This window comes from Dermacentor albipictus, chromosome 8 (genome assembly GCF_038994185.2).
Source record: "Dermacentor albipictus isolate Rhodes 1998 colony chromosome 8, USDA_Dalb.pri_finalv2, whole genome shotgun sequence".
NCBI lineage: Eukaryota > Metazoa > Arthropoda > Arachnida > Ixodida > Ixodidae > Dermacentor > Dermacentor albipictus.
This window is the reverse complement of record NC_091828.1, coordinates 66,240,647-66,263,906: the sequence shown is the minus strand read 5'-3', so window position 1 is coordinate 66,263,906 and position 23,260 is coordinate 66,240,647. Positions and strand designations below refer to the sequence as shown.

At 44.7% G+C, this 23,260-nt stretch overlaps 1 protein-coding gene across 3 annotated transcripts in view; it reads left to right on the top strand.

The window, feature by feature from the left end:
• Positions 1-22,822, top strand: part of LOC135914273 (L-lactate oxidase-like) — a 65,927-nt gene extending 43,105 nt beyond the window's left edge. For all 3 annotated transcript variants that reach the window (XM_065447058.2, XM_065447056.2, XM_065447057.2), the window contains 8 exons: positions 4,088-4,265; positions 5,103-5,254; positions 6,428-6,683; positions 8,551-8,714; positions 13,069-13,160; positions 14,886-15,044; positions 20,078-20,147; positions 22,583-22,822. In XM_065447058.2, coding sequence (XP_065303130.1) covers positions 4,088-4,265; positions 5,103-5,254; positions 6,428-6,683; positions 8,551-8,714; positions 13,069-13,160; positions 14,886-15,044; positions 20,078-20,147; positions 22,583-22,713 — 1,202 coding nt within the window. In that variant the 3' untranslated portion in view covers positions 22,714-22,822. The remainder of the gene's footprint in view (positions 1-4,087; positions 4,266-5,102; positions 5,255-6,427; positions 6,684-8,550; positions 8,715-13,068; positions 13,161-14,885; positions 15,045-20,077; positions 20,148-22,582) is intronic.
• Positions 22,823-23,260: the final 438 nt, after the last annotated feature.

Here is a 23,260-nt window from a genome sequence, read left to right as displayed (position 1 = left end):
GAAGTGACTAGCGCAAGAGTAGACATTGGACACAGAAGGGCGAAGAGGACAAGCACTCGTCCTTGTCGCCCTTTGGGTCCCATGTCTACTTTTGCGCTAGTGACTTCAGCAATGAAATTACACTCGTGTCTAGTGAAATTCGTTTAGTGTGAAAGGTGTATCGGTTATCGCTTCTGTCTTGAAGTTGCATCAGAGTTCTTCAAGAGAAACTGACACGACGGAACACACCAATAAACGGGAAGCTCCATGTCGCGACTGCCCGCAAGGGCGGCAATCCGAAAAGAGACATTCCGGAAGCTGCGCTAATACCCCATATTGTCGTCATGAATTACTAGTACACTCACCACCGCGCACATGGCGCCTATTTGACCATAACTCACCTTCTAGCCACCACTACGGGCGCGCGTGATTGAGACGTTGGAAAACACATGAAGGAGAAACCCATTTATTTATTGCTCGGTCATAATCATCCCCTCCTCTGCGACACCCGCACCCGTTTTATGAAAAGTGCATAGGCTCTAATGACCATAGCATTCTTTTTACGTGGTTCCGTTCGTATATGACTGCGTTTCACGACAAACAGGCAATGTCGAGGCTCAAAGATAATGTGCAACACGCCAGTTTACCAACCACAAAGACCACTGTGTTGAGCAACGCCATCAGCCTCACACAGGAGGCTAACGTAGACTTAGCATAGTGATTTAAATTATAGAAGACTTGAATTGGTTGACAATGATGTCGGTGACTGACGTAAATATTTTTCAAAGACTAACGATACGCTGTCTCAGGGTTTTATTCGGTTGAACATACACTATATTGCTGTTGTACTTTTGATCCCACGCCAAACTATCAGGCAGCGATACTTTCCCATTCACGCTGGCAATTCGCAGACGCCGCTGCTCTTCATCGAGTAAAAACCTACACAGCTCAACATAGTTCAAAGCACTCACATACGCAGTGACTGATGAGGTGCGTCACTTGGTTGAGCAGCCAAGACAAATATGTGCATACTGCGGCCACAGCTGCACCAAAAAGCTACGCAGTGTATCTGCGACGATCTTGCATGAACTTCTGGAAGGCGGCGCGAAGAGGTAACCGCCGTAGCCGTGGTGTATTTAGGACTGCCAGCGATGGAGCGGCGGGGTATCTGGTGCGGCTGACACCGCGGCCGCCCAGATCGAGCGCGCAAGCGTGTTATATTCACGCGCTATATGCACGTAAGCCGTCTTCTGCTTCGCCTGCTTTGGAGACGATAATCGCGCTGGTACAGGGCTCCCCTCCTAGTGCGAAGCGAGATGGAAATGAAGCCTAATCGTAATGTACATGTAAATTGTGCCGATGGTGTTGTCGTTGTTAGTGACGGGTTCACGCAACCCTAGAGAGATGCACCGGGCAGCACCGGCAGCGTAGGTTGTGAGCGATGTTCCGTCACAATGATACCGTAGTGCGAAATTGCGACCTTCCGCAGGTTTTCGTAGATGCCCAGGCCTGTAGAAGTCGAAACTCCAAAAGTAGACAGCTACAAAAGGTCTGGCAGTTCGGAACTTGTGTGCAAAGAGCGAAAGTGCTCGTCATTCATCTTGTAGACGTGGAAGTGGCTCTCGGGCTGAAGAAACCAGAGGGCAGAGCTGTTCCTGCAAAACATCGGTAGATCATGCATCCACGGAAGGTGTGAGCACAGAACATGGGAAGGCTCGCCTGCTGCTGCTTGCGTGGTCGCTGAATTCATCGCGAAGGCCGTGCTCGTGGCGTCTCCCAGCCTACGATAGGCAAATCAGCGCCCAATGGAGCTGGTGGGAGAGGCTCTGAATCGGTGATGAGTGAGGCGCACCCGAACGCCAAGCGGACAGCTTGCGGGAACGTATAAGCAAGAGGAGCGGCGTGCCGTACAGTGACTGAAAGCGCTCGTGCTTGACCCACTTAATACCTTGGACAGAATCGTCGCGCAGCTGCCTTTGAGAAGGCGAGGAGGCTGACGGAACGAGTACAGACTACATCCAAGTGGCGCGTTCTGACGACTGTACGCTGGCGATGAGGGATGATAAGACGCAAAATGATGTGGTGGTTGAAATGGTGGCAGGATGGTGTGACTGAGAGTTCGAGATGGCGTAGTGAGCAAGCATAGTGGCCCGCAAGTCCTCGTATAAGTTGGGCTGTAGGGTGACAGCTGGAGCCTTGGACACAGACGGAGCCTGAAACTTTATTCAGAAGGAAGTGGCTGCCAAGCTTGATGAACCACATGTCCGGTATGCCGATGTAGGATTCTCGGACACCCAATAACCGCGAGACGTCTGCCGGACTGCGTGATGCCATGTCACTCACCTTGTCAAAGCCGGTAATGTGGCACTGGCATGGCTGAGCCACAGCACTAATTTGTGGGAGGCGGCACGAATAGGTACCCGCTGTAACCACGGTTTATTTAGGCCATCGAGCTATGGTTTCGCGAGATCTCGGGAGCACCCGACACCAGGCCGCTCTGGTCAAGCGCTACTGGCGTGCTCTATTCTCGCGCTTCCTGCACGTGAGCCCATCTTCGCCTTCTTTGGAGGTGAAAGTCATGCCTCTGCAAATTAGCATGAAGGTGAATTTCGGGACGACGGAGCGAAAATATCTCGAAATAGTTCTGCAATACGCGACGGCAAGATAGCCAAGCAGAGCGCGCCTGTTTGCACAACCCAGAGAGGAAGAAAGGCACGCAGACGCCCTTTCCTCCGCACCCGATGAAAAACTGTATGGCGCCACTGGAAATGTACAAACCCAATCAAATCACTCAAATCTCTTACCTGGTTTTCTGTCAATTTACAGGCCACGTACGTTGTAGTAAACGGTTTGGCATTAGAGTGGATAATCCCCCTTGGGGAGAACTTTCAAAACGCCTATTGTGCCTGGCAAGCAAATAGTTTCCAACAAAATTGATTTTCGCTTCTTGCCAAAATATTGATTTACACGAAAATTGAATCAAGCGGGGCGTTCGAAGACTTTATATTTGAATGTAATCTAGAATGCCACGCTGGACTCAGGTCGCACAGGAAGGTGCTCTGGCCGTATCGTGAAAGATGGAAATAGAATAACGCGAATGGCTTGCACAAGTTCTGGAAATCTGTCGCACTGACCCCAATGCTAGTTCATCTCGAGAACACACAAGAACGAAAGTAAGCATGATTAACCAGAAATATCAGAATAAATACGATTAAATACTAAAACATTGAAGCTCCTCGAACAAATAATAAAGGACTTGTCTGAATGAATCTTTTGCTTAACAGTTTCGAATTTTTGTTCGGGACTGCCCAATGAAGGTATACATTTCGCCTAAGTAAGTCAAGCCAGCTTGCACATGCTGAGCCTGTGAATGCCGACGTCTGTCCATCTACGTAGTGCGAATTCGAAAGGGTACTTTACGGTTATGCTGAATGAAACTTGCGTACAACACAAAAAAGAAAACGTCAGGTTGTAATCAGGTAATATAAACTATCCTTTATGTACTATCAGATAATTGTGTTTGCCTTATAAGTGTCATACAATTCTTCTTTTTTCAATTTACTACATTAAATAATGCATTCTCATACGACATCACATTTACTTTAAAAAATTTGTTGTCTACTGTGGCGGATGAGCGGATATAGAATTTTGTTGCTGGACATAAAGTAGCTGCGTCAATTCTCCGTAGAAGTGCCCAGGTACATAGATTCGGGGCACGTGAAACAACAACAGGTTGTATAAATTATTCCGAAGCTCCGTCGTCCTTCCACACCATAGTGCCCTTTATATCACAGGCACCACAGTTCTTTCTGCGTATTCCTGCGACGACAAAATATTAATACTTTTTAATATAATACTTAAATAAATATTAATACTTTTTTTTTTCACCTTGACTTGGTCAGTGGCCGTAATTCTTCATCATATTAATACTTTATGTAAATTACACGCCATTCAGACAATGTAGGCAATGGTTCAATGCCGGCAAATTGCCGTTGAAGTACAATCAGCTGGAAGGTTTGCGGCTACGGTTAACTTACTAATTCACACGCCGATAAATCTAACCCGTATGGATGAGATCACGCTCACTGAACAAACACGCTTACCGCAGTGAGCGGCGTCTGGGCCCGAGCAGTGTCCGAGGAAGTCGAAGGAGACTACACCGCCGTTACCCTAGCGGACGTCCAGCGATTGGGAGAGGCCAATCTGGACAATGCCACAAGAAGCTACATCACCAGTGGAGCGGGCCAGCAACAAACTCTCAGGGAGAACACCGCGGCGTTCACGAGGTGCCTATTTTTGAGCCGGTATATTGAATAACAACACATCCGCACACGCTCGACAAAATATATTGATATGCGTAGGGTAGAATATATCCGAAATGCTTGGTTTGGATTGGGATCTTCTCGTTCCACGCTTTGCTTACGAGGGAATAATTTGGTAATTACTATTATTAATAGTTGTTTAAGCAGAAATATATAGCGCAGTGAATACATAAATAGACATAAACGTTTACAAATTGCTCCTGTTCATGCAGCTTTGATGAAAACACGCATGACCTTTCTTGGAAACGTTAATCCGAGCAAAGTAATCGTTGCACGACATTCTGCTAGGCGGATTCAATGAGGACTGCTCATATGTGCTCTGGAAGTAGCTTTTCTGAGAAAAACTAATGTCTACAATATTAGGACTGTCTACGCGCTGTGAGAAGTGTTACTTGGTTGTGTGCATTTGTGAAAGATAATAAGCATTTCCTGGTTCGATGTGGCAATATTTTCATCACAAAGCAGACATGTTTTGTGGTGGTGGTGTCCATCGCAGGTTTCTTCAACTCTATGAGAACTACCCTTTTGTATTCACAAGAGGCGAATCTCATCTAGGGCATCTGGTAGCACCTAGTTAAACTCGAATGCTGCCTTTTCAATTCTTATAGTGAATGACATAACCATCCACTTAATTTGTTAGCTGTCCATGTTTCTAGATTCGCAGCCCTTAGCACTAATCTATATCTTCAAAATTTTAACATATGTTTTATTGGTTTCATAATGCAACTAATGTAAAAATAAACACCACAATTTCAAGAAAATATGAAAACTGGACAGACAAATTGAAAACGTGCTATGCAGGCTTCGTTTCAGGCCCAAGGTCCTTGTGGACGTGTCGAAGGTCAACACTGCTACTACCGTGTTAGGTCGCAGAATATCTTTCCCTGTCGGCTTCTCCCCTTCAGCTGCTCACAAGATTGCAGATCGACTCGGAGAGTTGGGCACTGCAAGAGGTAAGTGGACAATAATCGCTTAACTAGGTTTGTGAACAGCTCCAAAGAATTCAATTAGAAACCATGTTTGCAATTTTATTATTGCATTGTGTTAGGGAGGGCGTGGAAATAACTTGAGCTATTTTGTAAGGGCGCCAAACTTGAAACACTGTACGCCTTCCTCTCGGGGAAATGTCTCCGACGTCTCAGCTGCTCGGGTAATAGGCCTAAAAGAGAGGTTGCGCTGACGCTCAGGAACCAGACGTGCTTTCAAGGTATTGTTATGCAGTATTAAGGATACTTGTGTTGCAGTCCGGTTGCCCTCGCCATTGATGGCAATCTTTGGCAGGCACTCCCTCCACTCAGATGCGAGTGGTCCCAGCATGATGAAGCCCCTTTACGCCATTTGAATATAAATACCTTGTTAAAAGGTACATTCTAGCTTGAGATTGCCATGTGTACTTAGTGTGCACTGAAAGCACACAATTAATGCTAATATTTGGAAACAAACAGCCGATAATGAAGTGTAGGACGTGTGCGTGAGTGTTTGCTTCTCACGCCACTGGGCTCGCCTTCAATGAACATCGCTTCTTTTGCCCATCTTGAAACGACGCTAACGAAAATTTTGCTAGCGACAGAATACACTGGAAGATATCTCTGCCGCTTAAGTAGTACCATTGTTTTCTACTGTGGTGCAATTATTAGCCGTCCGACAGTCGCAGAATCCTGCCCGGAAGAAAATTAGCCAACCCTTTGCACACACCGGGCAAACGTGGAAATATTGGGCTCTGTTAGAATTCATTTTGTCGAAAAGTTTTTTTCAAAAAGAATGACCATAATTTTGACATCAAAAAAAGTATAACACTAGCCTACGTAAAAAATATTGATTTCTAACCGAAAGGATATTACTGGATGCACACGTTGAATTGGCGGAGAAGCTGACCAAGGGCGAATGCAGTCGTGAAGGCGCAGCCCATGGCATCTCAGAAGAGATTTTGGTTGTCGCCACAGTATGGAGAAGGGTTAGCGGGATGCGCCATTCCACAGCTTGCTGATGTGTTTTGGCACTAATATACAAGCAATAGAAGTGTCCGCCTATCGGCACAACCACTCGCTTCGAAGACGGAAACGCACCGCATGGGCAGGTGGTAAATGGTCACTGAAGGCAGCCAATTCCAACTTCATCTGGTGCAGCGGCCAGGGACGCGGGAACGCTGATGATCGTGAGCGCCATGAGCACCACGTCGTTGGAAGACATCAGAGCCAGCGTGCCTGACGGCCTGCTATGGCTACAGACTTACATCTTCTCCAACCGCTCCCTGACCGAGTCCCTGGTCAGGAGGGCCGAACGCCAGGGCTTTGCCGCCGTCGTTGTCACTGCGGACTCGCCTGTCACTGGACAGGCCGCAAGCCTCGGCATGAACAAGTTTGTCCTTCCGGAAGGCCTAAGGTGAGCTCTCGCTTTTAGCGTCTTCCACATTAGGGCAACACATGCGGCTTAGCATTGTAGCACAAGCATTCGCCAAGCACCGCTAAGCAATCGGAAGAAAAACTGTGCAAACAAGAGCGAAACAAATGGATGCAATGGGAATGAGTGGCTTCTAAAGGGAACACCACTGTACGCTTGCAAAGCAACTAAGCCAGGCAAAGCTCCCGTTTTCTTATGGGGGATGATTCGTTACACGTTCCCGTTATTTGCTGAGAGCACAGAGGTTTTTTGGTTACACAAATGACTTTATTAAGATGATTTCACTTTTACAAGCCGCAACAAAGTTTGAATATCTCATACTGACAAGCAGCACATTTTTTTATGATAACAGAGGTGACGTTTAAAATAAAGTTGCTGTTGCCGATTTCGCTTCCTATGGGAACTTGTCTGAATCAACTTGCTCGAACCAAGGGCCCTATAACATAAAACTATTGCCATATGTTTATACTCCAATCTATTGGCGTCAAATTTTCGTAACCGCTCACGAAAGCACCGCGCGGTGACCCGCAGTGTTGTCTGAACAGACCAATCAAACGCTTTCCTCGTTCACGAGGAGAGTGAACGAATAACATTGCCTACACTGAGCGGCTTGTCTTATCTAATTGGCTGACAAGAGGCGAGGAGCATGCTCAAGTGAAGAGGGATTCCATAGGGCCCAGCCACTGCACTGAAAGTCGATTACTGGATGAAGGATGTTGTGCTGGCGCCTGCGATCGGTCCGCTTTCCGTTACTTAGTTTGCGGTGGCTGGTCGAAAATCGCGGCGGCATGCAACGGCAGCTTAAGAATGATGCTAAAACAGATACACAGCAAAGAAGAGTTGGCAGAATGAGGTTGTAAACGTGCCGAAAGTGCTCGAAAACATTACACGGCCACGCAAGAAGTGGTATTATACTCAAATAAACCTATGCTCTCCGGCCCGTGCGAGCAGCCAGCGCCCGAGCGATCGGCGGCAGCCACCTTTCATTCCTTTCGGAACGGGCAGCCTGCGGCTATACAGAACCAAATTCAGTTTTGTTCGGCATAATAATGCATCCTTAATGCGTACATGTCACTTTGACGCGGTGAGTTTTTGCCGTTTTGTGACGTCACATGACATGCAGGTGAAGTGGGTGCAGCCCGAAAACTTCTAATAGCCGGGGGCTAATGGTAAAAAGGCGTTGAATCAGAAATAACTGTATTTCTTTTTTCTGACATATTATGCATTATCAGTGTATACACGTCATATCAGATGGGGAGCTATCACGCTTTTTGTGACGCCGCGTGACCGACAGGTCAATTGGGGGTTGTCAAAAGAAGTTTTTACCAATCGCGGAGGGCTCATTACACAATTGGAATAGAAAAGTTTGGAATAGTTTTACGGTATAGCAACGCAAGTGTCTCTCTGGTGTTATGTCATTAAGAAAAGAGTTCCAAAAAATGTATTTGGAAAATTATGAATGAATCTTGATAGAAAAGAATATTTTTGGTGAGCTTTGGAACACGATACGATAATACAAAATTTTTAAACTTTATAGAAAACTCGGAGCAGTTGGCAGGTGTGCCATTTGACTCATAACGTCATATACAACGCTGAGCCCGAATGTCACATGTGGCAACATTTATTAAAATTTTAAAGCTGTGTGCATCCCAGCTGTTAATTATCTTCTCGAGTTTGAGATGCCCCGAGCCGTACACCAAATGTAATAGTTGCAGTATGTGCTAGTCCTGAATAAAGTTATATAATAAAATGGCGTTCGGGCTCCATAGTTGCGTAGCCGTAGAACACTGATTAACGTATGCCACAAATAGACCTTCTGGGGATGAGACAAGGCACCTGTTTTCCGCAGCTTCGCCAATCTGGAAGCCTCATGGCCAGGAAAGTCATTCACGTTCGACCCTTCAAGCGAGCATTTCGTTGGTAACCTATTATCACCTTCTGCGACGTGGGACGACTTGCGCTGGTTGCGGAGCATCTCGACTCTACCCATTGTTGTCAAGGGTGTCTTGACGGGTAAGGGCAACAGCCACGAGCATCTGCGTAGCCTAAACATTTTTTCCTTTCCCGTTGTCTGCAGAAAGAGCTAGATATTTTGTTATGTCTGACTTGGCAGGACAAAAGATGTTTGACCATTTTTCGACATGCATGGTTATTAAGGCGACAGCTGTACACGGCTCATGGGACGAAAATTTTGCTGTCCAGCGTTAGTGCAGCCAAATATAATGACACGACAATTTGAGGACGAGCCCTCTACCTTGTGAGAGTCGCAACCATGACGTTCTGTGTTTATTACGATAAAGTGAATTAAGGCGTGTTTCATTAAGACAGAGTTAAGGCAAGTGAATGCACGATTTTTGGTAGGAGTTGAACTCACGACGTCATGTGCTAACGTGGTTAATTCGGGAAGACTTATTATTATTGTGGTAATTAGGGTGATCCTACCCGCGATCTTCGTACCAACGACCTTTGGTGGGAGTGAAATCATTTGGTCCACTTGGAGATATGGGCGAACCGGCCACATATGTCCAAGTTGGATTCCAACTGACATCGTGACGGTCGAGAGGCGAACCCACTACTTGTGGTCGTAATTAAACCGAAGTGAATTCGGGCAGAGTTAGTTAACATAGAGTTCATTAAGGCACTCGAATGCACAACCTTCAGTGGGAGTCGAAGCCACTTGGAGATTTGGGCGAACCGGTGATACCTTCAACTTGCATTCCAATTGACATCGTGAAGGTCTAGAGTCAAACGCACTACCTTTGGTGTTTTGAAAGGCTTAATTATTAAGGCACAATTAAATAGAATACAGTTAGTTAAGCCACTCAAACCCACGGCCTTTCGTGGGAGAAACCGTGATCTTGCGTGGTAATTAAGGCGAAGCTTATTGAGGTAGAGGTAATTAAGGCAGTGGAACCAAAGACGTCGACGAAAACAATAAGAAGTAACAACGCATTAGAATGAAAATGCGAAGTTATGCAATGAATTTCGCGTGAGCGGACAAGCTTTAGCCTTCACCGTCTTTAGTGTATGCAAAAGTACCTGCTTTTTTTTATCAACACGCAGAGCAACAATTGGTGTCAGAGCTTGGTTCAAAAGGCCGTTGATGTGTAGAGCAGCACTACTTGAAAGCGGTGTTGAACGAGAACTATGTATGAGAGTACAGTTTCGCATATTGGCACTCTAGTACAGAAGGAAGTAGACAACATCTTCCCTAAGTAATGGCGCGCGGATGCTAGAGGCTAGCATATTACGTTTCCATCAACTGCTTTACAGGTCCAACAACCCCGAAAGGAACTCAATAATATTGCAAGACATGATTAACAAGTACACGTAGCCTACGGTATAATGCACAGGTGCACTCAAGTGACAAGTTCCTCTAGGAGTAGCCGTGTCGATGGAGCATTCGTGTGAGCAACCGCAACTACAAAGTACCAACTTTTATTTTTATTATTTCTGTTTCTGTAGACTTTGACAATGCACAGCAAATCACATTACTCTTTGTTTCGTAGTTATTTTTCAAATATGTTTTAAAGATTTGCGTGCGCACTCGTAATCGGGGCTCTCGAATAGGTGATTTCTACTGGTTACCTCATGGTTGGTATTGGTGGCATCAATAAGGGGGCCACGGCGTAAGGCCGAATTGCACTCCAAAGTGTATTGAAGCAATACGAGCATGGCACTTACTGCACATATAACTGTGTTGAACGTAATAAGGAAAATAGATTTTGGGCAGCAACGTGACTCAGCGGCATATATTATGTTGTATATTTTACTTCCGAAGAACTCAGCAGCACAGGAATGCCTCAGAATTTGTTACTGTCCGGCATATTATTTCAAGGTGTCACTAGCAACAATCCAGTTCGCTAGATGTGCCTGAATTGACTCATCTACCGAGGTGACGAACGTCAATGCTCTGGGGATACCGGCGTAAATGCGGTTATTATCCTGTGTGATCAGGCCATGTAAAAGTATTTCTGTGAAAATTTACACAGTCCCCCATAGTCCCCCATAAAACAAGCAACAAAATCCCACTAAAGAAAGGCGTCAGCCAGGTAGATACGGTCTCTCTAATGCTATTCACGGCGGGTTTACAGGAGGTATTCAGAGTCCTGGATTGGGAAGAATTGGGGATAAGAGTTAATGGAGAATACCTTAGTAACTTGCGATTCGCTGATGATATTGCCTTGCTCAGGGGACCAATTGGAATGCATGCTAACTGATGTGGAGAGGCAAAGCAGAAGGGTGGGTCTAAAAATTAATCTGCAGAAAGCTAAAGTAATAGTTAACAGTCTCGGAAGAGGACAGCAGTTTACGCTAGGTAGCGAGGCACTGGAAGTTGTAAGAGAATACTTCTACTTAGGACAGGTAGTGACTGAGGATCCGGATAATGAGACTGAAACAATCAGAAGAATAAGAATGGGCTGGAGTGCGTTTGGCAGGCATTCTCAGATAATGAACAGCAGGTGCCATTATCCCTCAAGGTAAAAGTGTATAACAGCTGTGTCTTACTAGTACTCACGTACGGGGCAGAAACCTGGAAGCTTACGAAAAGGGTTCTATTTAATTAGGGGACGACGCAACAAGCTATGGGAAGAAGAATCATAGGTGTAACGTTAAGGCATAAGAAAATAGCAGATTGGGTGAGGGAACAAACGCGAGTTGTTGACATCTTAGTTGAAATCAAGAAAACGAGATGGGCATGGACATAGCTTGTAATGAGGTGGGAAGATAACCGATGGTCTTTAAGGGTTACGGACTGAATTCCAAGGGAAAGGAAGCGTAGCAAAGGGCGGCAGAAAGTTAGGTAGGTGGATGAGATTAAGAAGTTTGCAGGGATGGCATGGCCACAATTAGTACATGACCGGGGTAGTTGGAGAACCATGGGAGAGGCCTTTTCCCTGCAGTGGGCGTAACCAGGCTGATGACGGTGCTGATGAAAATTTACAAATAGCACGGGGGAGGAGCTGCAAAGAAATGAAAAATCATCCTGTTATGGCTGGTCTTGCCTGTATTAAGGCTTTGGTTCAAAATTTTTCGTCTTCACAAAAAAAGTATTGTTATTTCAGCTGTGCAGCCTATTGGCTTCCAGTTTGAATGTGACGCTACCATGTCTACTTTCTGATGGCTTTTCCCCGTTATGATCATTTTCCTCATCATATCGGGCTCGTCTTCCACGGCATTCGTATAACGGCGCGCATTTGCTCGCAGCTGCAAGCTCCTTTGGTGCCAAGAATGTTTTTGGTGTTGTTGAAGTTCTGTTCAATCTGTGGCGTACCGTCACCGTTACGTCCATAGTATCTCTAGCTTTATGAATACAATGGCCTGAATGCAGATTCCGGTAATAAATATGCGAGTGCCACTATTGGTCCTAAAGAAAGTCTGGTTAGGAGACTTGAATGTTTATTCTAATTTCCATTTATGTAGGCCGGAGGTTGTTCCTCGCGAAATCAAAGTTTTCGCTGGGATTTGGGATTTGCAAAATATGGTTTGCACTGTGTACCATTATGTCAAAACGCATGCCTGATAGCAGGCAGGTGAAGCAGGCTTTCAGTTTTTCGATTATCTCGTTTTTCTTTCGGTTCTTGTTTGCGATAATGGTTGAATTAAACCGAAAAACAAAACAATACTTGCTATTGTGTTTCCCGCTTATACGAATCATGGGCTATGATCGATAATCGACGTCATTTTAAACTGTGCGTAAATGTTTTCTTTTTTTTTGATGAGCTATATATATCTTGCAGAAGAACATCCACCCCGCGGTTATGACAGTGTAAATAACACATATAGAACAGTAGCACTTACGGCATTCCTTTTACTCTTTAATTACCTTTTCAAAATTTGCCTAGATGGCTTTGGATATTGTGGTTTCATTTTATTGAATCCGAAAACGAACGTTTTTGACTAGCACTAGGGGATCTTGAAGTTAATACAACTTCTGGTTTCAGAAACAGGAGTTCTTGAAGTACGCCACACAGTTCCCTGAATTGCCTGCACATGGCCCTTAACAACTCAAAACAAATAACCGTCGGTGGTATGAGAACGCACCGTACTGTTGTTTGTTTTAGTACTGCTCATTGGCACATCGATGCATGTTGGAAGACTTTTCTTCCATTGTGCAGCTGTATGCCGCGGGAGTACAGCTTCGTCAACGGAAAACTGATTGCGAGAGCAACATCTAGACATGTTGAAGCATGTACTGTCCCGATGCCCGTGCTCACGTGGTCGCGCAACGAGAGCTCCGTCTTCTTTGGCTATTTGGGCATTGTAAATCTTGTTGTCAAACTTCGTTCTTTTCTGACTGCGCTTTGTGGTTTACCCCGCTACTCATTACGCCATTTCGGCACAAAATATTTTGCATGGCTTGCAGCTGGAGAGGCGCTGATGGCTTACCAAAACGGTGCGTCGGCAATTATGGTCTCAAACCACGGAGCGCGGCAGCTGGATGGAGACCCTGCGACAGTAAGGGCCTACATGTGTTTTTTTTTTCTTTTCGCTACCTGTTGATTCAACAGAACATGCTTGTGGTCGACATGGGCTGCATCCTTGAATGCATTCGAAAAGCCGACATTCATAATCGCCTCACGCGATTGGCCTAGAATGACCTAGGTAGCGGTATCGGCGCGACCGGGACAATCGCATGAGGCAAAACTGTATACCGGCTTTCGAACGGGTACAAGATAGCGGCCATGGTTCCTTGCTACGCAAAACATGTAGTTTGCAGAACAACAGGCAGACAGAAAACACTGTCCAGGGTAGTCCCTAAGCGTGATCTCTTACTCCATGATGTGCTGCGTAGAGGAATAGCCAAATAATTAATGTTTAGGAATGTTTGTGTCTGGAATGATGACGGTATATGGGCAAGGGGGAAATTAACACAACTGCTTGAAAATCTTTTAGTTGGAGTCGATATTTGTCATAATTTTAAAGCGGTGCTGTTGGCCTCTCGGTGGTCGGCATTTTTCCTGTCCACGTCCGCCAGCAGAAATGTGGGCCTGTACCGGCGGCCGTGCAGGGCTAGGAGTTTGTAACCCCATAAGTCAGAAGCTTCAACACTCAGCAAAGTTAGTGAACAGTGTTTAGATTCGTCTGAAGAATGCAACAACGTACAGACCACTATACGTTTCAATAAAGAACAAGCACAAAATAAGCAGCTGAATAACATAAGCGATGATATGGTGCTCCCGATAAAAATGCGAAGCACGTAGCGCTCGCCACATAAGTTTTCCGGCAAGAATTGCTGTTGCGCATGCCGCCACGGTGACGCCAGCCTTCAAAGGTTGCTGGGGGAGGGGGAAGGGGGGGGGACAGGCGTCCCTAACATTTTGTATTTAAGAGAACCAGCCTATCAACTAAATTCAATGCTGTTGCAGCACAGCTATGGACGGCAGTGTGCTGTCAAAATTACAACTACTCCCAATACTCTAAATTACCATTACTATAAAGGAATAAAGGATTGAATACCGCCCTCAACAGTTGTGATGTTTTTGAACTGCTTCGCTGGACGTCCGCTTCCGCAGGGCCGGGATTGTGCGTTAATCTTTCTTTTTGCAAAATGCTACCGTCTAAATTTCCCGAATCACTCTGGAAAATTTATGAGAAAGCACTCAGCTTTGCAACAAGTACTAGGCCACTAAACGTGGCCAGAATAGATGCAATACTTATGGAACATAGTACAACAGGAGAGAAAAAAACACACGGTAGATTTAACCTACGACATGGCTTTTCCAAACAGTCCTCTGGTGGCTGTTGGGCAGCCGAGAAAGGAAAAATATATTGTAGAAAAAAACCTAATATTCGGTTATTATTCCCTGTTTCGAATACTTATTAACCAAAACTATCTCGATGTTTTCGATTATTAGTTACCGTGTAAGTAAGCATGCACCTTCGGACAGGATTGCCGAGCGGTAAAAATGCAGCGAACGAAATGTACAACCAAATATTAAGAAAACCTACTTTGCAAGTATTTAACGATCTTCTTATATGTGTGAAGTTTCTGTCACCAACACCTGCGCTCAAATCTCTATGTCCTTTTGAGGGCGGAGTTAGTTGAACGCAGTACTTGTATGGTTTCATGGCGTCCCCATTGCTCCGTGACCTCGATGCAGTTCCAGTCTAATAAAACGCAGCACACTTGATGGGTGATGTACGAAGCATGTGCACTGCATGCGACAATTTCCTTTGCAGATTGAGGCGTTGCCGGAGGTGGTTGCAGCTGTGGGTGACCGGATGGAGGTTTACTTAGACAGTGGTGTGCGTTCGGGAGCCGACGCTGTGAAGGCACTGAGCATCGGTGCCCGTGCGGTTTTCGTCGGAAGGCCGGTACTTTGGGGACTCGCTTACAAGGTATGCGCTCTGATTTCTTGTTTCCAGCTTTTCGCGCCAGCTGTATGGCCACTTGTACCACGGTATCGAAACTAGTGCAAAGAAAATAGCTGTGGCACAGCTGGACGCTACCACAGGTGTGTCTGACATCTAGCACACTGGCTGTTTGTGGATTCGTTTAGTTGTACAGAAACTGAAAACTGCGCTAAATCTGCGTCCCATTTATCCAGCAGGTAGAAATGATGTAGGGTCTGAGAAATAAAAAAAAACGAAAAGCGGGAAGCAGTTACCATTAGGGAAAATGTTCTATGCAGAGACGAACATCGCACGGTGGAAGTGGAGGATGTGGTGCAAATGATATCGAAACATTCTTTCCATAATCACCGACACCATGAGGTCGATTTCATCGGAAGGATTTCCTGACTGTGTAGCAAAATGGCCCCGCCAATTTTTGCTGTGACACTTAATAAAGTTTCCTAGCGTGAAGTTCGCTTCTGTGGCAGCGCCATATTAGCAAGGATAGGTTGACGCAAAAGAAATCAAAAAAACATTCTGTGCAGTTGCCTGGGTCTGTATGTGACATGCTTATTGTGAGGAGGTTGCTTACCATAACAAGACGGTTGATTTAGGATAGGATTGTGAACTTTGAAGCTGAAATGGTATTACTGGTATTTTCGAATACGGGGCTTTACATTTGAGGCACTCCGGACGTTTTTAGTCCATCCGCGTTCTGTTTGATTTCAAGAGCGTCACAGGGGCCAAAAAAGAGGCCCTAGTTGAGGATCTTCAGACCGATACTCCACCACCAAGTAGGCGAATAGGTTCTGTAGGTCGCAGAAGTCAAATGAACACGCTAACAATACTGCCGTTGTTTAGCGCCGACCTCTACAGTGACGTTCATAGATGATGGCACAAATTATCGTTTTGTTTTGGTAGATGGCATGACAAAATTAGGACAATGGCAGCGTCGCGACAATTACAAAAGTTTGACGGACGGCATGAAGACAATGAATTTCCGCCAACATGGGAACGACGCTGCGACGTAGGCTGCTTTGCCAGAGCATAGAAACAGCATGACAATGATGGCATGAGGAAGGCTGTGTACTTCCGTTTCCCTCTACATTCTTTGAGTCCACAAATGCCAGATGGTTTTGGGACCGTTTGCTTTAGAATTATTCGGGTACCAGGCGCTTTGAGAGTTTGCCTAAGAGAACATGTGTGTCGGCAAGTTGGAACAGTGCACCTCAAAAAAAGAAGCGCAGCGTCCTGCGATGAGGTGCACTCTCCACAACAATCAGGCGGTGGAGAAATGCCCCATCGCGTCACCTCCGATCTCACTATCTAAACATTCAGACGCCGCAAACTAGCTGCCGCACTTGCCATATGAGACGAGTAGCTCCAGCGCTCTGGGACATGCACGTACAGCTGGTGCTTGTTATTATACGTTGCATAGGCTTATGTATTTCTTCTATTTATTTCTTTGTTTATTTTCTCGCATCACACATGTTGGTTTTTATTGTTGCTTCCCTATGCACAACTTCTTGTGTTTTTGATAGCTCTTTCAATTCCTTGTGTAAATTCCGAGGATCTGCCAATAAATGTTCTGTCGACAGTCAGCACTGGCCCTTGTCACTTGTCTTGCCGACGTTTAACCTTCGGGCTGTATACTCACGATCAGCAACCCCTTTTCGCTGGGCTGACTCTGCGTCCACCGAGGCGTTCTTTTCAAATGCGACATACCTCCTCTAAAGCAGCTTTAAACATGAGGCAGCACACAAAAACACAACGAAAAAAAGATTAGGAGACTTTTTCTGTTGTCTCATTGTTGATGTCCATAGACCTTCTTTACGGTTACGGCGTACCAACCGGCCTTACTGCGTACGTTACTGATCGGTTATTCACTCGGTTGCATACAGAAAAGCTGTGCAGGTCGGCAAAGAAAGCTGTTCTATTTGAAAATGCCTTGTGGTTAAACTAAATATTTTGGGTAAGCCAGTCTTGAACAGGGCAGAACAGTTCACTGAGAAGGTTATCGGGGCAATAGCGTCCAAATGAACACGATACCGGATATCAGCGTTATGAATGTTTATAACTAGAGCCGCTGACCGAGTGATATAACCGGTGAACTATGAGGCTATACTCTGAACCAATGCAGCTAAATATTTTGGAAAATTATTTTTGCATCTCGCTTACATAATTGCATTAAAGAAGAATTAGTGTCGTACACTTACCTACGAGATGCACATATGATCCATAGAGCAAACTGCAGAGTTCAAGCAGCACACCCGACACGCATGATGTCAGCAACTCTTGTGTGCAGCTGACACCAACATATGCGTTAGAGCAGCTTACAAGTAATTTACTCGCCTTATCAAGCATGCTCGTGGCCAGTGGGTTGTGTAAAGCAAAATGAACGGCACTGAATGCGGTGCTTACCGCGTGAAACTGATGAAACAAGAAATACGCGTAATTGAAACAGACGCACGTGCGACGCGAGCACATGCTAATAGTCGTTGTCTTCTGCCAGGAGATACCTGATTTACGCTTCTATACTGGCTTTCTTTTCTGGTCGAAACCTTCGTAACTGCTCACACCTTACTTTTCTGAAACTGCAACGCGTGCAGAGAACACATCACTCTGCGTTGATTCTATGGCTTTATTTTTCTATTATCAAATCATTATCATTCTATATCAAAGAATGAAAAAAAACGCCATTGGCACATTTTAGCACTGTTGGTAGACGTGTGAAGCATGCTACTAGCCATCTGACAGAACGCAACACTAGAAGCATACACTGGAAAGCTACACTACAATTTAAATTTAAGTGGCATTGTGTGACCACAGAGTATGGTTGCTGCATGCTCTAGCACTGTGACAATAAAAGTTATTGTGAAGTGTTTATGGTGTATTTCTACTTACACTGAGTCATCGTTCTCCACAGTGTTCCAAGTTTGCACATTTTTTGCTTATGATTGCCTATCTGATTCATTTCCTACTTGCCCTGCAGTAATCACACTGCATTAACAAAAATGAGTTTAAAAAAGAGATTCCCGCATAATCAGCCAAATCAGCTGAGGGCATAAACAATGGCCAGTAGCACACATGGGTGAAGCTACATAAATATTCAATTTTCATTCAGCTTTATAGTTCAGCAAGTAATAAAGAGGTACGCTGTGCACCTTTGCATGACCAATGCAATCTGTCTACTTGAGCTCCCGATGCGTCGATCTCTCTTCATTGGGGCCTTTCTCTGCTCTTGAGTACAATTTAAGACATATTCACGGTAAACTAACAATTTTGACAACATAAAACGATAAAACCCGGCTGATTACACATGCGCAGCTTTGTCTACTGCTCCTTAGATCGGAAGCGCAGCGCGCCCTGCCCTCTGCACGCTCACAGAGTGCGTGCCATACTCTGTGAGCACGGATAACAAAACAGAATTGTTTTCATTTTCGCATTTACGCTCTAGGTGCTAGAACAGCGAAAGAATTGGTTGATAAATTCAGGGAGAGAACGAATTCTCTCCCACAAGGTAGTGCATTAATTACAAGGAGAAAATAATACAAGAAGAAGAACGGCAGGGAGGTCAACTGGCGGTTTGCTACTGGGGACAGCAATGCAGTGCAAAGCAGGGCACTGCAATTAAGCAATAAGCTCTAGTATAGTGCTAATTTGGGCTTGTTGGTGCATGCAATGAACGGATAAATAATGCGTTGTCATAACATTTACCCATGGATGAACACAGGGACCAAATGATGTTGTATGCTGGGTCAAAAAGAAATAAAGCTTGAATTATTTAGCCAACTCGGCAATGAACGTTATTTCTTTGCTTTTTCTATTTTTCTTTTTTTACAGAACACACAGTACTAGCGCAGTACTAGGTACTTGATTTTCAGTCAGCTTACCGTAGTTTGCACACATGTCGGTGCATGTTCGCGATCTTTATTCTACCATACAAGTACGTGCATGCTCACCGGTCTTCGCTCAAAATGAAGCGCGAAATCGTTGCGATTACGTCTTACTGTAAGAATTGACAACACATGAAGAGCGAAGATAATGCGTAATTGTTCTGTAGCAATGAATGTGCAGTTATTGACCAACACGAGATATTTTGGATTTATTATGGAAATGAGTTAAACGAACACATTGCAGTACAGCAAAGGCCTTTCACTCTTGCTTTAATTGTATCCCACAGTCGAAAATTTGATCCAGCCGTTGTACTTGGACCTATAGGCCGCCAGTTTCCTTCAAAACCATTTGTTGCTATGTGTAAACACAGTTAGGCTCATTATATCACTCCTTGCTTTTCGTTGCTGACATATAGTATGCACAATTTTGGGCGTCGAGCACCAATGTCACTCCCTGTGCACAAGCTTCTGAGTGCCGTAAGGTTGTCTGAATTTGCACGTATGCCCACTGCTCTTCCTTCACCCAAACATATATGCTGCAATATTCACTACAAAGAGCCTAATTTGAGAACATTGCAAACACATGCATGTAATTGCTCACATGACCAGAGTTCCAAGGCCCGTATGCGCCGCAAACTGTAGAAACTACCAAAACTTCCAAAAGCTGCAAATTGCAGCTTTTGGTAGTAGGCTAGCTTGCACTTTTTTTACCTATCTTCGTAAGGCCTACAGTTTGATCGTTCAATAAAATATTGTTAGCTGAAACTTCGTGAGTACACGCGCTCATTCAGACAGCGTATAGTTTTTCTCGCAAAAATGCGAATGTTCACATTACAAAAATATGGAATTCCGTCTTTTTCGTTCGAAACAGTGTAGCCGCTGTATTAGTACCGTGAAATGTCCGTAAAGCTTGAAACAGGGAGCATTTCCGTACACTAACGGAAGCTTTTGCCGTATATTTGAAATACAACATATGTGCCGTATTTTTGCCTGCAATTATTCGGTATAATGACGCAAATCCTCCCTGTAGAGGCGGGATTTTTCTACAGTGTACTCATTCAAAACAAGCTTTACTCATTCTAAACAATTCCAGCATTTACCTCTTTCAAAGTGCCACATGTATGCATTTTTTTTTAATTCCAGGGAAAAGAAGGTGTCGACAAGGTTCTGGATATTCTCTGGAGTGAATTCAATCGTACTATTCAACTGCTAGGTGAGTGATCCTAGTGTGAAATAGGTGAAGCAATCGGTGCTATTTTTCCTTCGGCAGCATCGGTTTCATTGTTGCAAAAAATGTGTGCTTAGTAGTTTCATTTTATTTGCCAGTACCGTGCACATTATATCCCATTCAGCACATAATGGTAGGCTATACTGTGCGCCGTGTCAACGCATTAAAATACTCTACACAATTCTCATTGCTTTTATTTACCAGAAATGGCTACAAGGGAGACCATTCGCGTGGTCAACTTGGGTGCAGCTAAGGCACAGATCTTTGTTTATGAGTTCTCCTTCATAATGCAAAACTCCAGTTAATAACTCCGGGATTTGGTTACTGTCAGTAATTCCCTTTTAGTAAGTACTAAAATGGTGAATGTGAAAATGTGTAGAGAAAGCTGACACTGATGTACAGTGCGGTCCAACGGTCAGTGGAAAAGTTGAATGTACTGCTTTTGTAAGTTTTCTGCCATATAAAGTGCGCAGGCGCCTGTATTGGCAGTGACGAAGTCTGATTGGTTCGGCTTCCATCTTGCTGTGCACCTGCGCAGTGCATTGACGTAGTTTATAACGAAACATGCAGCTGAAGTACCACGAAAGATAGAAGCGCATGCTGGCGCCTTCAATCAATTGTACATGCCACTGTACATGCTAAGTAATTTTTACATTTTGGGAACAAAATACCTCTCTGTGAGTGTTGCTCATTCATCACAACACAAGTAAACACATTTCTGTTCGCGCTCCGAACTATATTAGGACATTTTTATAGCTCTAATAAATCTATGAAGTTTTCTTGCAACTGGCATGGCATCCTAGGTTTATATTTTCAAAAGGTTTAAACAGCTCAACGTTAGTGCTCAAAGGGAATATACGATCATTCTTCAGTGTACTTTAAGGGGACCTATCAGAATATTGGTAGATTTTCAGAGCTATGAAACCGGCTAGGCAAATCATGTAATAATGAAATTTGCGCAAAACAGATACGTAAATGAAAAGCCTTGAGCAACCCATAAAAACAGCCTACAGGTATTAAAAGACCATTTTCTCGCCCATTAGTCATTGCTGTGGCGATAGAAGAGGTTGAAAATGTGTTTCCCTGCTTGCAGGTATTGCAAAATAATGACGCGACACAAAAAAATATTGCGATTACGTGTGGAGCAACCTCCTTCAAGTATATTTCTGAAGGAAACATGATCAACCATACCACTTACAAGCTGCTTGTCAATGATGCTCATGAGATCCACGGCAGCAGAATGCGAGGCTTTGTTACTCGAACATATTGATACGAAGAGCCTGTGAGTGAGATCTAGTTCAGGATTTGGTGGCCTCAAGTAAGGGGTAGTTCATGAGCTTGAACTCGCTGTATGATACAGGTAAATGTTAAAAGACGAGTTAAGAAGAAATTTCCTAAATGGGAAGGCAAAAGAATGGTAATTCGGTTGAACAACCGAACAGTTACACGTGAGAAAATAGTACGAGTAGCATAGGCGAGTAGCATGTGCGCACAAGTTACTAGACACTACAATCTGGGAAAGTCACCGTGGACAAAAAATTCTACAAATTTATGTGCCAAAAAAAAACAACTATCCGAATATGACGCAGGCCGTAGTAGAAAACTTCGGGTTTATTTTGACATCCTGGAGATGTTTAACCCACATCCAATGGAATATGTTGTATTGCTTGCATTGCGCTCTCATCAGAACGTAGCCACTACTGCCGACATCAAGCCTGCTAGCTCGAGTTCAGCCGCGCTGCACTAGGGTTAACGAGCTCCCAGGGAGGGTTGAATCACAACCTTTGTGATGAAACATTAAGGAAAAAGATGCATAAAATGGTGGCTGAGCTTAGTGCTAAAACGTTCACGGCGGCTTCGAGCAAATGGCAAGGTGTGCAGTTGACAGTGCAAGCGGTGCATGTGCCACCAACCAGTCACCTCGTTGGGCCCAAGACGACCACTGAAACGAGGTAACCCTTTGGCGGCAGCAACTTCGTTGCTGGAGGCGGGCGGCTCCTCCGGACAGGCTCCGATGTATTCGTCGATAACTGCTACCTGCCAAAAGGACTTTGATTACTGGGAAATGAGCAATGTAGACATCACGATACAGTCCTACTCTTTTTTGGAGCTTAGAATCAAACGTCATCAATCTGATATACATGCTTCGAGCTGCTCACGCGAGAAACAAAGCAGACATGCGCACTTATAGACTAAGTAGGAATAGGTTTCCGAAACGGTGCAATATCTAATGTCTACCAATATTAGGAAACAAGTTCAAGCACGCAAGGAAATCCGCATCTATACAAAGTAATAAAAGAAAAAGCAGCGGCTCAAGACATGTCCCTTTTTGGCGTTAAGCAAACTTCTTCATTTGACGCGTGCAATTAGTTTACCATATTTCTGTTTTCTTGCAATGAAAACTGGCGTCTTCATTACAGGTGTTCCTGATGCCAAGAACTTATGCACTGACTTCGTCGTTCGTGAGCAGTACTACTCCCAGGCACTCCCCAGAAACTGCGCACCGAAACATCCATGGGGCGACTGGGTTCCGTACAAGGTTGACGTGTAGCGTTTGGTGTGAATGATAGAGCGTGCCATAATGCATACATACAACTTCTCTTCACACATTTTCAACATTTTCACTACTGGCGAAACAATAAAAGTTATTTGCCTTGGTATCGTCCTTGCACAATAATGGCCTGAGCTCGCTGAGCTCGCAGAGCGATTTCATAGGATACTGTTACTATTCTTCGGCGCTGGTGGGTACATTTCCTTAAGCATAACATTAGCAGATATTTTTTCTGGAATGATGTGTACATTGTATTTTTTGTTCATTGCTGATATATTCCAATGGTGACCTAAAAAAGTGAACAAAAATCACAGGCCTACACGGTAGACGCAGCACACTCACAGCGTAAGCTGGAGCAGCGGCTACACAGGAGCTCAATTTTCGGCACCACGTACTACAGGTCTTCGCAGCGAAGTATCTTCGCGTGGTTTACACGACGCGAAGGTACTGGTTGCAGCCGCGCGTCTAGCTCTAGGAATCGTTCTGTCAGCAGTTTTTCGAACTTCGCGAGGAGGTGCGATCAGGTGCACCGAAGAGCAAACACACG